The sequence below is a fragment of the Megalops cyprinoides genome, chromosome 9, assembly GCF_013368585.1.
Source record: "Megalops cyprinoides isolate fMegCyp1 chromosome 9, fMegCyp1.pri, whole genome shotgun sequence".
Classification (NCBI taxonomy): Eukaryota; Metazoa; Chordata; class Actinopteri; order Elopiformes; family Megalopidae; genus Megalops; species Megalops cyprinoides.
Window position 1 is genome coordinate 16,371,941 of NC_050591.1, and position 16,659 is coordinate 16,388,599.

General features: G+C 42.8%; 1 protein-coding gene across 1 annotated transcript in view; it reads right to left on the minus strand.

The window, feature by feature from the left end:
• Positions 1 to 16,659, minus strand: part of LOC118783553 (calsyntenin-2-like) — a 201,853-nt gene that overhangs the window by 111,066 nt on the left and 74,128 nt on the right. The window contains exon 2 of the mRNA XM_036537479.1: positions 467 to 589. Within this exon, the coding sequence (XP_036393372.1) occupies positions 467 to 589 (123 nt within the window). The remainder of the gene's footprint in view (positions 1 to 466; positions 590 to 16,659) is intronic.

Here is a 16,659-nt window from a genome sequence, read left to right on the forward strand (position 1 = left end):
CCTGCCTACTGGCTGGCTTTCTGTCTGGTTTTTCTGTCATTTTGCCATAGCTTTGTTTTCCCTCTTGATCTGTAATGACAGAAACACAGCCCCAGGCAACTACACTGACATGCCTTCCGGTCTCTGTGAGAGAGGAAACCAAACACCCGCCAACCAACTTTGTTTGAAGGGCACAGTGGCAACTAGCAAGCCAGTCCAGGACAAAGCAGCTGGCCGGTGCCGTCACACTAGCTGTGGTATTTTACACAATCCAGAGACACACACAAAACCACGCAAAACCAAATCAGCACTTTTCTTCACAGCCAAGAGAGAGGGAGCCAGTCATGGCACTTGGTTCTATGACTGGCTCTATCCCATGTATACAACCCAGACAGTTGTTGTCCCTGCATGAGAGATTCCGTAACTCTCCACTTCCTGTCCTCTCCCCTCCCCACACCTGTCCAATGGCATTCCCCCGGGACCTTACCTGCATAGGGCACGGGCGCATCCTTGTCAAGGGCCACCAGTGGAGGATCTAACAGGACGGTGTCTGTGTTCTCTGTTATTACTCCGTGATATGACGTCTCAATCCAGGGCTTGTGTTTGTTCACTGTAAGGGAGAAAGAGAGGAAGAGAGGAGGGGAAGTAGGAAGGGGAGGGGAGGGAGGATTGTCAGTCGATCATTTCCAGCTAAGGTACTTAGTTTGAGAGGTTTTCTCCTCTGTGAAATAAATAAAGAAGTGAGGCAATCAATAAGCATTAGTCCAATGAGTACATGCTGCTCTCTGAGCTCCGGGGAGGTGCGCTCTGTTATCTCATTCTCTGAGAAACATATTCATTTTGCAGATTTTTTTCCCCTTCTTGTTTCAAATGTGCTTTGCAGGTACAAAGTAGAAAACGAGTTGATCAATGACCTCAATTGAGCAGCCAAAAGTGTAATCTTCACTACAACAGTTCATAAATGGCAGAGACAATTAGCTAGGTCAAACCCTTCTGTGCTAACCTTATGGATGTAATACATGTTGTTTTTCTTTTATGTATTCAACAGACCCATGCAAATCCCAACAAAGGTACATGTGTACTTTGTTGCTTGTACTTTGTCCCTACAGATTTTCCCACCTCTCAGCAAGGTCTCCTGTAACCTGTCTGAATTCTGATCCGTTGTGACCATAGGCTTAAACAAGGACAGCTCACTTACTGAAAAGAGTGGCCTTGTTTGGCAGTTCCTTTTCATGCTGTCCTTTCCTTTTGCAGCTCTGTTCTTTGAAATCGGCAGCTGTATGCTAGGCTTGTCTCACTGCGACAACCTCTGCACTTGCACAGGCATGCTGAGCCAGGACAAACGCAATCCAATGCAGCTGATCCGCTTGCACACAGCTAATGACTATTATTTTGCACTACAAGTTACTCAGTGCACTAGAGTGGAGTGGGTGCTCATTGGAGGATAGATGTGACTCCACTGACATCACCAGCCCAACTAATATGCCTGAGCGTGCCTGAGAGCAGTGAGACAAACAACATACCCACTCCTATCAGTGGCAGAATGAAGGCAACTAGTTCTGCTACTGTCAGCTCTTGGTCGTCATTGGCTGATGACACAGAAAAAAAAAACTTCTCAAATACATTTAGTCTTTATTTATTATTTCAGCGGAATATGTGAATTTTTGATACAACTAATTCCAATTCTCTTCTGAGCAACGGGTAAGATTTGGGGTTATGTTGCACATAATGGCTATGGCAATGCTATTGAGCCTAAGGTCCAGTAGGCCTACATGAATTCAATGACTAGGTTAAGGTTAAGCACGTTTGTTCAGGCTTATCGATTCTCCTAATTCCTAACCAACAGCAATGTTGCCTTATAACCTATTAGTATGCACCTGTACTTGTAGCCTACTACCCTGGGTTTGTATGAAATGAAGCTATGACTCTCTAATTCTACTCAAATTATACTCACTTACACTAGCCAGCTAGTTAGTGTTATCTCACATAGCAACCATTAACACAAGTCACCCTTATAATTCCGTTTCCACATAAATGCTAACTGATTTGCGACTGTGACAACGATGTCGCCATACTGTAATACATCCTTAAAATCCTTACAATTCCCTCGTTACCATTATCATAAAATTCGCTATCGTAAGATGGCATTTTGCTCTGGGCAACTTAACTAGCTAGCTTCATATGATTGGGTACCTGGCGCAGGTTTATTGGTGATAACATTGCACGTTTGCACCGCTTAACCTGAAACGGTAGCTAGAAAGCCAAATACAAGGCTAGCTATGCTGAATAAAAGCATACACAGAAAACCAGTAAAACAAACACACAAATACGGCTGTCAAGGTACTATTGAAACACTTGCTGCTGAGCTTGTCAATTTAACGTTGGCAACATACGCAAGGTAATCAACCAAGGATGACCTGGATAGGCAAGATTGTGGGTTTCTCTTCTCTAACGTTACAGCTGGCTTGGCTAATTTGTGTAAGTTCTAGTTAGTTCTAGCCAAACTGACTGACCACCCCAGATGCATGCGGGATAGGTGGGGAAAAAAATCTGAAGTTGCCCCAAAATTGTCTTACTTTTTGTCTTGCAGGTCCTGCAGACGCTCCGTTATCGACAGTATGATATGCAAATTAGAATGTGATTACTCTCTGTATTGACATTCGTGTCCACGTCACTGGCGCTGATAACTAGTTGATCGGGAGGACACAACTGAAAATCAGTCAAAATCATTTTCATTAATTTTTACGATCAAGTCCAAATTTCTAGTGGTCAAGTCGTCACGAGTAACGTTATTTAAGTTTATAAGCAAATATGTATTGTAAAATAATGCTTTACAAGGATCAAATAATGAAATGTGTTTAATCCAAGTTGTTTACCTGATGTCAGCACTACATGATAGTGTGAAAATGTTATTCTGTGCATTCATAGTGTATGGATGAGTAAATCTAAGAATAAAATGATCTTTAAACCATGCAATTTATGGATTTGTTTTGGTCGTTAAACACCTACTCAAAAGCAGAAAATCTGTAGTCACAAAGCAGTGGCTTTGCACAAATGCATATTTTATTTCTTATTGTATTAATAAAGAAAAAAAAAAACATTTGCCCTGTGATTTATATGGAAGGTCTGGGATTTTCAATGTGAAAATGGAGTGTGCAGTCTGTGTTCTTGTTGCAAATAGCCTACAAATGACGGGTCACAGTTCAAGGTCACAGGAATGCCAGAGTGGGGTTGTTAACTGCTGCAAGCATCAGTGATATAGCTGACATGAAGTAACACAACATGAGAGGAAAAATAAGGCAGACATCTTCATGGGAGGAGTGGAACCACAGAGGGGAAAAGAAGGCCCTTGCCATCCTGGTGAGCTGCCACGCCTCTCACTGCCCATCATCAGAAGAAATTGATGCTGTTAACACAAGGTCCTGACCGGGACCAAGAGAGGAATGAACAGGAGACTATAACCACCTCTGTGGTGGCAGGGAAAAAACTCAGATTGCACTCAGTTTAACTACTGCATTCAGTCCAGTGACTTGCCAGATAAACGGCTGCCCTGTGCTACTGTTCTTCTCTTTCAAAGGAAAATGCTTCCCAGGCCTTGGATTCCTCAGCATCTACATTCTGCGAGTCAGTGGCAGATAAAGGCTGCTCTGCAACTTTCTATTCACCATTTCCCCACTATGCATTGCATCTATAATTATGGGTAATGATGTTTCAGACCTTTTTGTTTTTCCCTGGGATTGTAAAAATCCTGAAGAATGACTCAACTACTAAAAGCAAGTTACACTGTATGTCCACTAAAAATAATGTAAGGTAATTGCCAAACTGTGTCTCCATTACTTGAAATCCATAGTGTCATTTGAAAACACTGTTAGCTCTATTTGCTCTTTAATATTTGAGACTGTGAGTTTCAAATATCAAAGGTTTATGATTATAAATTGAATAAGGCCAGGACACCCCTTTCTTTTTGTAAACACTGGCCTTCAATTAAAACAATTACCACAATATAAGTAATGCCACATTTTTCAGGCAGAATTGTATGTGATAAAAGTGATCATTGAACAACAGCAACCTTTGGATGCTTTGGTAATAATTGAGTACAAAAATAAATACGTTTAACATTTTTGCATAACAACAATAGTTGTTTAATAGTTTTAACATGTATGATATAAATAAAAACATCATTAGATTAACAATCCTGTCATCCTACTATTGGTGGTGGTTCGTCGCAAAACACATACCAGTACTGATGTTAGAGTTCTGCTTGAATCCTGCCTTAAGACAATGTCAGTCAAAGCAGTAGGGTTACTCCTCTGAACAAAACATTTTCCAAGCCACAAAAGAGGAATTCTGTGGGGTTCATCTGAAATGGCTGATGCTTGTCTGTGAGCACTATGATGAGGTTCGCTGAAGCTAGAGGCAGAAATCTCAAAATCAACCGGTCAGTGCAGAGAAGGGTCACATTTGGAAAACCCAGGGGAGAGGAACTTCATGTTGTGTGACCTCAATTTAAAAGGCAAACATCTCCTTCAGTTACCTAAAGTGAAATGGCATTCACTAACCCCTACTTGTAAATGGCGGGAAGTCAATTTGCTGCTACCTTGCCAAACACAGATTCCAAAGTGGGGGGGACAACATCTAACCAGGCTGTCGCTTTCTAGATCTGTGGACATTCTGAAAATCAATTTTGCTATTCTTTTTTTTTCTCCCGGTTATTTCATTTAACCTTATTATCCTTCCTTTTTTTGGCCAAGCGGAGATTCAAATACCGTGACCTTTCCAGTGCTGCTCTCTGATAGATAATAACAGCGCGGGACCACAGCAGGGCTCTGGCAGGCTCAGACAGTCACACTCAGCCAGAGATGGGCGACGCTGGATGGCAGCAGTCACGTGGCCGGGAACAAAAGCGCGGATCATGCGCTCGAGCACAGGGGTGGACCCCCCCGATCGTAGGTGACAGGCATTGGCTGCCCGCTCCTGCAGGGATGTAAAGAGAGCAGCACTACTGTGAACTGCCAAGTGATTGATTGGGTAAGAAGAGAGAAAAATTCGCCCTCGGGCTGCCTTCTGCATCAGCAGTGTCAGAAACAGGGATTGGACAAAGTGTTCATCGGTTGTCTGTCTGACCTTTCCAGGCTGTTTTTACACTGTTCGTTCTGCCACTCTCCCCTTTTGGCTGCGTTCTCCGTGTTTTTGAGCTCTGCTTGCTGTCTGTTAAGAAGAAAGACAATCTAGGTCTCCCCCAAATAAAGGGATTTTTAAAGTGCTGGACTGGGAAGAATGCTTAACACACTATCATCTCTGGGGAAAAAAGAGGTTGTCATCTACATGAATGACTTTCCCTTTCCAAGCCAATGTGTAGTCTTCACATGAGCAACATCCTTCCTAATTAATATTACACTGTTGTAGACATTAAACATCTTACAACATCACTCATCAAACAGAGCTTCAGCTGCATGTCTTGTGACTGCATGTATTAGTCATACGTTTACAGTATATAATTGAATATTAAACAGTGTTGGGACTTTATTTAACTGATGTATTATATATTACACATTTCAGTGACATCTACAAATTCTACCCAAATATTTGTAGTTCCTTCCTTGCTCTATACTAGTCTCTTAGCAACAGGTCTGTGACTGCACGTTTTGCACAGGCACATTGGCAATTACCATAAGCATATTTAATTTGTAAAATACTGCTTAACATTAAGTATGAATGAAGACATGAGTTCTTCTTTTTCTGCAGGTCAAAACAAAACCCCATGCCACTAAATGTCTACCATAACACACATGTATTATTAATGTAGAGTAAAAACACCATAAAATAAAAAAGAAATATTTACATTACATTACATTTAGACACAATCCCATTTGTACTCTGTATTTAATACACTAAGTTCATCTGTTACTAAGCCCTTTCCCTCACTTTTAACCACATGAACCAAACAAGCACTGCTCTAAATGCTAAATGATACGTGTTGTGCAGACTTTGTTTCTCTCTCTCTCTTTTGACGTGTATACTGTAGCACATTATTAATGAAGCACACTTGCACACATGCAGTCAGAACATATCTGTGTTAGAGGACACTGCCCAGGGCCTCAACTCCTGATGTACCCTGCTGAGGTGTTGATTGGGCAGCTATAATTGTCAGGGAAATTGTCAGGGCATTGACCACTGAATCGGGTGGAAGCCATCTCTGATCCTTGATCACAGAGTTTTCTGCTTATACTGACAGTAGCTGGTAAGAAATACCTGAACATGTACTTAATATAAAATCTTTATCTTTATACAGTATAGTGTAAATATTCATCCGTTTGCTCTGGCTGTCTCTCAGAGGTACTGTCAGAGGTACTGCTGTACACCTGGCTGTCTGTAAGTGCATACCTGATGTCTTGGTCCCTCCACTCAGTCCTTCAGCCCTACCTGGGTGAACCTCCTGCTGCTGATCACCTCACTTTCTCATTTTCCCTAATGCAATTTTATTGAACAGGATACTTATCAGCTGGACTGAGAGTATAATGGGAAAGCTCTCCATCACAATACATGACTGTGAATCTGAAGATACTGGCTAGTTTTTAATCAATATGTGGACCACAGAGAAACATAGAACAGAGAGAGAGAGAGAGAGAGAGAGAAAGAGAGAGAGAGAGAGAGAGCAAGTGAAAGAGGAAGACAGACAAAGAGAACAAGAGAGAGATAATTTGAAGGAGCAACAGATCAAAGAGACCTGCATACCTTGCAAAGAAAAAATATTATTTTTCTGAAAGTCAATTAGGTTGTTCAGCAAGGAGATAGAGTTATTCTGAGACTACCACCTAATGCTCATCCTGTCCAGGAAGTGGAACAAGTTGAGCAGTCACTGATATGGGCTTGACCTTTCAGCTGCCTGCTTGCAATGAAATTTTCCCTCCTGTTTCAACAGTAATTAAACCAGGAGCTGCAGATTTAACTTGGCAGATCATTTCGAGCATGGTCAGGATGATGCAACATGTTATTAATCTCTGACCAGATGACATGGTACCAGTTATCTTTGCCTTGAACCTCGCGGCTTAACGGATGACAGAGACAAGCGCTTGGAGGAAAGGAAAGAGAAACGCGTCTAATTAAAAAGAGATCTGTAAGAAATTAAACTTTGACAGATAAGGTCAACACGGAAGTCGTGATGAATAAATTATCTCGAGGAAATGTAAACACATCTGGGACAGTTAGCCGTCACGGGGACCAAAAGGCAATTACAGCTACATCATGATCACGTAACCTGAACCAACAGTGTGCGTTTCACGGGTGTCCATCACTTTCGCTGCCATTTCTCTCCCGCTCCTCCCGCAAAGTGAATAAATCAGACAGAGGTGTAATGGAGCATGCCCGTGCTCTCTCTCCCTCTCTCTATCTCCCTCCTTTGAACCTTGAAGATCTTTGCAAACTTCTGTCTCGCTCTCCTTCTCCGCATCTTTGCTTCAGACAGCAACATGACAGCGAACACGGGTGACACGTGTTCCGGGCCGAGCGGCGCCGAGGGCCGACCGTGGGCACAGATGAAGCGATACTGATGCACTTGGACCCCGAATAATGCCGACTGGATATTTGCTTAGCCCACGGTGTCATTATTCACCAGGCGCACAGACTGATCTCCTGTACTTGTCGCACTCCCAAGGTCACCCTCCACCTGGCCGACACAAAGGGGCACCTGCTCACCTCTATAAATCACGCTAAGGTCTCGATGCCTTTATCTAAACTTTTTCCAATGTATTCTGATAGTGCCTGTCCACTCCAACAACAACCTCACCTTCTTCCCTCACATTGAATTCCCCACATTCTCAGCTAAGCCTTTAAGATTTGGGATTTACTCATTTTAGAATGGACAATAGGCAATCCTTAAAAGTTAATGCTGGGCTGGACCAATCATAGTAATGTGAAGGGGAGGAAAATCAATTTTTATTTCATTTAACTACAGAGGGAGTGACATTTAAGTCTCAGCACATGTAATTACATCGGAACAAATCTGTCCCACTCTCAGGTGTAACTTGTGTTCTTGGGATTCCTGCTATATGTGATCCAATCTGACGCTGTGGGCTTGGGCTGTGGCTCTTTATTTATGCATCTCTCTGTTCACTTGCTCCAGTGGACTTACTTTGTCTCATTTTGTCGAGGCAAGTCTCACCGAGGCCTGCCTCCAGCAACAATGCGTGGTGTGTTCTAAATATTTAACTCCGCAGCAATGCTGACCGAGTGACACGCGCAGATACAGTATCTGTGATGTTGCAGGACCCCCAGTGCACGATGCCTGCCGGCCTTTCGTAGGAGAGCTCTGCATCACGCAACGGCACCAGAATGTCAGGTGTAAAACAATATGCACCAAATCCAGACCAGTATTGCTCACCTTGCCTTACAGCAATACCTGTCTGCATACCACCAAAGATTCATTTTTATTTCACCATAGATAAGTTATTCGGCTGCAACAGTATTACAGCTGGACAAGAAACTCAACCCACACATACTTTTTTGCAAAAACAACAGCAATAATGGAGGTAGCACATGCTATCTAAACATGAGCTCAGTTAAGCCACAGTTTACATGCTAAAAGTAAGTCTGTAGGCTGGGAAATGGGGGTGATTTAACCTATGCTACCATTTTTGACACTGCACCCCTCCTGTGTAGCAAGCTTGACAATGTGCAGTTTTGCAAAACTTTGCATAACATGAGAAAATCACTAAATAACCAGAGCAGGACACAGCCTTTTTTTGCCTAATTTCATGTATGAGGTTCAAGTGAAAGAATTCTAAATAGCAAAATTCCACCAAAATTCTTTGCTCTGGGATATTCATTACATGGATGTGTGAATGCATGTGTGTAAAGCTAAATCAGATTTAAAATTTTAATCTAGCCGTGTTAGTTTCTGCTGCTGCAGAAAGCCAGAAAATCGGTTGTTTTCAGGTCTTCTTTTTTTTCTGCTGAATCTCATTCTTTGCCATTTGCCTCCTGGAATTAGAATCTGCTTGGCTGAAAAGGTCACAGCATTCTCTTTTTGTTTGGCTTGTCTCGAGAGGAAGTCTGAGGATAACTGGATCCTCCGTCCTGGTAAGCGCATGTCTGTTTGATGTTTCATTCTTCACTAAATGAACTGCTGGTTGTTTTGTTTTGCTGCTCTGTGACCCGGCCCCTTTTGCAGATTGGGGAGTTATTAACCTGTAGAAATAGAGGGCGCCTGACTTGAATAACGAAAGCAAAAGACCATCGGAGCCACGTTTACGCCCGGGGCTTCATCCATTAAGGTGGAAAACACAGCAGAAAAATGAATGTGTGCATTAAAGTGAAATACAGCGAGAGACCCCATAAACTTAGCCACCACTCCTACATGACAGCCACATTTTTCCTGCTCTTAATATACTGCTGCCTGTTCTTCAACCCCCCCACCCAAAGTGCCTGACGGCATTTTTCAAAGCGGCTGCCGAGTTCGTAAGGGATGACTGGTTATTAATGACGATGGTGACATATCTAATAAAACAACAGAGCACTCATCTTTTTTGCCGAGATTTTTCAAATGACAGAAAGTGCAATGACAAGTGGCGCTTTCACTCCCAATACATTAATAAACATACATATATGTGTAGTCAACATTTTATCATCAAAAGGCATGTATGGTGTACGAAACTGTAGAAAAAACAGTCAGGCTCTTTCAATTGTCAGACATTTACATGCCAAGGACATTCTGCATCACCGGAGGAAAACCCCAGAAGAGAGGAAGCTGACACAAAGCAGTCTGTTCTGATCTGTACTGAAATGAGCCATGTCTGTGATTGATACTGGAAAAAAAACTCCTGATTTCCTCAAGATCTCAGCACTTAAAATTCAGTAATAACTTGCAGGCAATATTACTTGTTCAAAAAAAATGTGGCGTGATTTGTACCAAAAACAAATACAGGGCGTAAATACAGAGGAAAGACATAATGCGGTTAAAACCGAAGATGAGGTCTGTTAAAGATTTACTGCCTTACTTCACCAGTTCCCTTGCTCCCTTGAGCCCACTACATCTCAAAAACACTGCCAGTACCATCAAACTAAGTCAGGAAACACGCCCAGTACACCATCCCCTGAAGACTTACGTTCGGGTATCTGCTTCTTCCTTTCCGTGCCTCTCACACATTAATCCTGATGGGATGAGTGGAATACCCTCCCCCTGCTTCCTCTAACTCCCCACCTTTCTTCTCTACTTTGCTCGCCTCAATGAAAATCCCACCTCACTTTCATTTCCCAGATAGTGGGGTGAAGTCAGGAAACACTTCTGGTGATTTCTCTAGATTTATTCTCTTACACAATAATGTAGAAATAACTGGTGGCGTTTATCCACAAGATGAATAAATCTCAAGATGCAAATTGAGATTTTTTTTCCCTGCTGGTATACAGCATCTGTTTAAACAATGTGTGGTTGGAATGGTAGTGCTATCACTTTGGTGTAACCCTCTCTTCAAATAACTGCTCAATTCTAACCTGCGTAGCTGGTGAAGGGGCTGATTTGAGCCTTGGGGAAATTTGGGCTTGTTGCTCTGATTGTCCACTGTGAAAGACACAGTGTGTTTGCTGTTGGCACCTGTCTCTTGACTGATTGTAACAATAATGACATCACATCCCACTGTGATCGAAAACATTCCAGAAAAAAACAAAAGCCTTCCCACAAACATTTGACAGTCATTAAAAAACCATCAGCAAATCAGCCAACCACTTTAGATATAATACATGGCACACAGAGTTTTCCATGGAATGGCCCCTCTTTCATGGAAAGCATGTGTTCTCAGTCCTGCTCACAGTCCAGCGCCTACAGTCGCACGCATCAGACCTGACATGAAAAATTGGATTTGATAAAGAGGAGAATTAAACTGGCCATCCCGAGCAAGTCTATTTCATGCCACCTTGTTCCCCGTGCCGAAACCTCCCTGGACCTTTGATCCGTGAACTCCTGAATATCGATGTCTGCTACATGCTGTGGCTCCTTTGGCAATGCATTCAAGGGAACAGAAGAAAAAACCTTGGGTGAGCTGTGTGTAAGGTGCTGCAGACGGTAATCCTTTTAAATGGTTACCTTTTGATGTAACGGCCATTTCCTCTCCGGAAGTGTTACACATTGTAATCCCGTTAACCCTGTTGCCATGGTAAATAATAGGCTGTCCCAAAGGATGTGTTGACCCGCACATCCTGGGTCTCCTGGGGGGGGGCTGCTGCATATTGGACCTGGGGCCGCTGAGTGCACGGCCACAGCTGCTCCCCTAGATTTATAACCTGCTTTTATTGTTTTGATGGTACCCTGGAGGTGAGCTAATGCACTTAGACCAGGTTAATAATGGGCTGTTTTCTTCAGCCCTGTGCCCACTGTATCCTGGGGATAAAGAGGTCGAGGAGGGACAGGAGGCAGAGGACCACTCACCTGAGTGCTCCAGTGGGTAACATGTAGGAGCCCACCTAAGTGTAGTCATCCCTGGAGCATTAATGGCTACAGAGGACCGTGGTAATGTCACAAACGTCACCCAGGGAGACATTTAGCAGAGTGTGTTCCTGAGATTTATTGCCCCCTCTCCATCGGAGTGGCCATAACACCCCCAGCCCCTTGGCCAAGGGGACTGTTGGGCTTTCAGTGCAACACAAAGACCCTGACACTTCCACCTCCACACACGCCTGTGGATTCTTTTAGTGCGGGAGTTAAGGGTTTGCATGACTCGTGGTTACTGGCACTGACAGACCTTTCATTTCCTCATGAGAACACTAATAACTATTTTCTTAAAGTGGGTAATTCCGCCTTTATTTTTTGAAAATATGTGCACATAGCCACCATCATATCTCAATAAAAGCACAGCTCCAAGACTGCCAACTCCAATTGTCCGTCCTCCTTAAAATTGACACCTGAGGTCAACAGGGTGAAATCTTAATCAATATTTTGTTTTTCCCCAAGCGGAGAGCCTCACGGCTCATAAAACATGAAAAGGAGTTTGTTCTCAGATGGGAGGTTATTTCTTCGTCTGTCAAGGAATAAAGCCATTCTCCAGACGAATAAACAGACTAATCCTTCCAACATGTCCCTTCTCTCTCGGATCTAAAGTCTCTTCCTAAGCCATGCTTTCCCCGAGCCGCCAGTTAGCACACCTCATCAACGGCGCAATGACAAGCATCAAAGACAAACAGTGTAATTAAATATGGAACAAACATGCAATCAAACACCCTTCACAGTCCTCCTTCAGGATGCTTCACCGCTCCCTCATTCACAGGTCTCAGACCTGCACTGAAGCCAAGGAGCTTGCACACAGCATACATGCACAATTAGAGTCTTGGTCTGCAGCTGAGCAATATTGTTACAGGATTCAAAATCTGGCATTTAGCCTTGCTTAATTGTGCTTGATTAGTACAGTGTTGATTATTCAGATTGGAAAATGTGTTTCTGAAGCATAATTAAGTCTAAATAGAACAATAACCTTCATCACCCACAAGCGAAATTGAATTTTAAAATCATTAAGCACAAAACACACGCAGGCACACACACTCTCGGTCTCATGCACACACACAGATACACTAGCATAAATACACACACATCCACACACACAGCAAACACATTTGTATGCAAACACGCCCTTACACACACACACACACACACACATACACACACACACACACACACACACACACACACACATACACACACACACACACACACACACACACACACACACACATAGACACACATACATTCTCACACACATAAACACATATGCACACACACACTACTCACACATGTACACACACACAGGGTAACACATCAGAGCAAGTGAAAGAATTACCCAGGGTGTTGTGGATCGTTTTTTTACAATGGTTTAACCCTGGTCTGCTACAACCTCATTCAGATCTGCAGACGTCGGACAACATCAAATGGATGCAGACCCTGGCCAGTTTCCAGTCGCTCAGTGCTTAAGCTGAGGAGACGAACCACTGTACCGCGCACGCTACAGTATGTGTGTTTGCTGTTGGCAGTAAATTTTTGATTTCTTTTTTATCTGCCCTCCAGTTGCGCAGTGTGGCTCCGTGTGCTTTCATCCCCTCACCCCATGACACCTACACACACTCTTCAGAAAAATGCAATTTCATTTGTCATACAGGCGAAAGTGCTGCAGGCTGGATATCTCAATACATCAGGAGTGGAACGAGTCTGTGCCGACAGGCATTGTTACACAGCCCCCCTTACACCACCCCTCCCAACCCCCAAACCCCCAGATCATTCCCCAGCCCCTTCACTGTCATCTACGTGCCACTTTGGCTCTTGCCAAGAGGACTGACAATGGAGGGTGATTTTTTATGTCCATCTCTCTCAAAACCCTCTGCCACCTCACAATTCAAAGAGTGGCATAAAGACATTAAACAGCTCAGTTTTCTATTGAGACATTCATACTGTATGTAGTAAGAAAAGAAAAGATCCTTAAAATTGAAGAACAAGATTAAAAAAAAAAAAACTAACCAAGAAAATGAAAGAGTGGTATTCCAGACCCCTCTGGTCCTTTCCATTTCAATTTTCCTTTGAGAGAGAATTGGATGGTATGAACTCTGATCTAGTGTTTTGATCCCCACGACACAAAAGAAAACCACTTCAGCCTGTACCTAATTTCACATTTTAATCTGCATGTCACAAAGCGATTCACAGTGTTCATGACTTAACAATTCAACGGTACGAGTAGGCATTGTCATGAAGCAAACCACTCTCAGCCAATCACCTGTTACTCCTCACAACCTCCAACCAATCAGCAGTCCCAGTGGCTTTTGCAGTTTGGCGGTGACTTTCACAGCTGTTGGAACAGTTCCAAACCAAGGTATCATTTTATTCTGTGACAAATACCCCTCCCTCATTTTCCATAAATTTGTCATGCGTGACACAATGGCAGGGATGGTGTTGTGACTTTGCTCATGTGTGCTAAATCAATTTTAACAATGAAGTAGCTGACAGTGCTGATGATGGCCGTGACAACTACAATGATGACCATGATCAGGGTCTTCTGTGGGTCTTGAGACAAACTAGGCAGTGTATACCTTTGGGCTGGGTGAATGTGAATGGTGACAATTTACACTGAAAATACCAATTCTGTACTGTGCATGCAACAATTCCTCAAACACCAGTGATTATATATACAAACAAATCTACATGCAACATACACACAGTGTTGTTAATATACCATAATCCCTGTTCTGTTAAACACAGTGACATACATTAATATGATTAATTACAATTACTCTTCTGCTTTTTAGCCACTTTACTGTGCTACTCTGTCTGCGTAAACTGTCAGCTACAATGTAACTTTGAGAGATACTGGACCACTCCAGTACTTTTACCTGTTTCACAGAGCACTCCCTCCACTTTGCACAGGGCCTCTTTGCTCAGATGTGCACAGCAATAAAGCGAATTCTATACAGTAATAATTTAGGACAGTTGAAAATAATGATGGAATTACAGGTCCTAGGTGGCATTTTTTGACAGATTTCAGCTAGGTGTGCTGTCTAACATTTAGTTGGGCAGGGAAAGCCCTGAGGATGATCATAGACTGCTGTGATCAAACACTCTTGCTGGTTGAGGTATCTGATACAGATACTGTGACATTAATGGAAGTTCCTGCACTAGCTGCAGTAAGCTCCTGGGTATGGCCATGCAGAAGCGGAATGGACACTTTTAAGGCAGCTGTTTCTGCAGCTTCTCTCCTGTCCCGCCAATCAAACACCCCTGTCTGCCATAAAATTTAACACACTGCAGCCGCCTCACAGGGTCATGTGACAGGTGCGAGTGGTAGAGCAGACAGCGGCAGTTTTGCTCCGAGATGAGGCAGGAAAGCACTGTCAACCACAGACGTCTATAAAAGCGTTCATGAGCCCAACCGAGTGACACATTGCCGATGGATTTGTCAGTTGTGGAGCAGTGCAGTTTGCCCGCTACCATACAATTCTTTTGGTTACAGCACCATTTCCGAACATCTAAAAAGAACACAATGTACTTGCTTAGCAGGCATCTTTACACCTGGCAGCTTAAAGTTCTTTTCAATGTAGTATTAGACTGACTTTTGCAAACCCATTTACACAGCGGGATTTTACCAGGGTGGTTAGAATCAACCCCACCTCGGAAAATTTACAAAAAACAAGTACTGCACAAAGGACTGGAATCCAGTATGCTCTCAAGGCCACAACCCTAACCACTACTTTAGAATGCTGCTGTGGACAGGATATGAAAAAGAAAATAACAGCACTTCAACCGCAGGGTAATATGAAGTCTTTCAGGACCTGTCAGTGGAGATGCCAGAGGAGAGTTAAGAATGGACTTTGCCAGGACCCAAACTGCCAAGCAGTCATTCAAGAACACCTCATTTTGTAAAGGCTGGGCCCAGTTTCATGGGCCCAGTTCCAACAAGTAGAACTAATTTCACCTCTAACCCCTTCCAGATGTTTGGTTTGTTTTACTACTTGGAAAAAAAAAACAAACAAAAAAAAGGAAAGACACCTACTGATGCGTTCTGCCATCACGTTACCCACGTCCCCACAGTGAAGTGTGTCAGAATGGCATGCATTCACAGCTCACATGCAGTGTAGGCCTCTTACAGCACCCCTCTTTCTCACCGACCCACAGGAAGAACAGCATGAGAGCAATTTCTTGCTCCTCTGTGTCTGAGACAAAAACATCCTCCTTGAACAAAATGAAGCAAAAAAAATGGCAAACTATTTTTATTATTTTTTCTCTTTTCTTCTTTAGCAATGTGTTATGAATGCTCACTGACTATAATGAGAAACTGAACCTCTCATTCATCAAACGGTCTTTATTTTTTTATTTATTGCACCCTGCGAAACAAACCCTACAATCTGTGATTAATCTTGCAGAGACAGGCAAGATTGCATGAGGCTCTACTTATCTATGAGATGCTCACTGTTCAATTCCATTTGCGGCGCTTAAACTTTGAACCCACTGTTTGCTGATAGCTTCTTGAGGTAGATTTCTGCCCACCTTGTTGACTTGTTACTTATAAATCAACTGTAAAAACAGTGACATGTTTTCATTCTGAGATTGTGTAAGACACGTTTTGTTTTGTTCCCAATCCCTTAGGGAATGGTGAATTTTCATTCACAGTCTGTCCTCTGTGTTCTGTTCAATGTTGAAAAAGCTCAGTCTGACACAGAGGAAAAAAATACATGCACTGTGTGATGTCTGGCTACAAGGAAATTCACTCAAGGTATTGATTTTACTTGCAGACCTTGAGACTTCTAAATAGCATAATTAGAAAAATCCATTTATGTTATCAGCTTGGTCTTATGGTAATGTTTGCGGTTGTTTACATCAAACTGAGGATAACTCGCTTTTTGTTCATCTTGGTAATAAACAGCCTGACCTTCACAGTGCCACAAAGTCAAATGAGGAGTAGATTTAGCTTTAGCTTTTTAGATTTTAGCTTAGTAGCTTTAACTATCCCTGTCTCTATCATATTACTGGGTATATATCACTTTAAAAAAATTGACAGTTTGAGTATAACCCAATGACTATGTGTGAAAGCAGGCCTACCTCTCCACTGTTCTCTCACTGTCTAAGACATCTGGTGTTTATTAAACTCAGTGCACTCTAGAGCCCCTGGCCTCAGAGAGTAAACACAGGATGACCGTCAGCCTCTGAGCTGCGTTCCA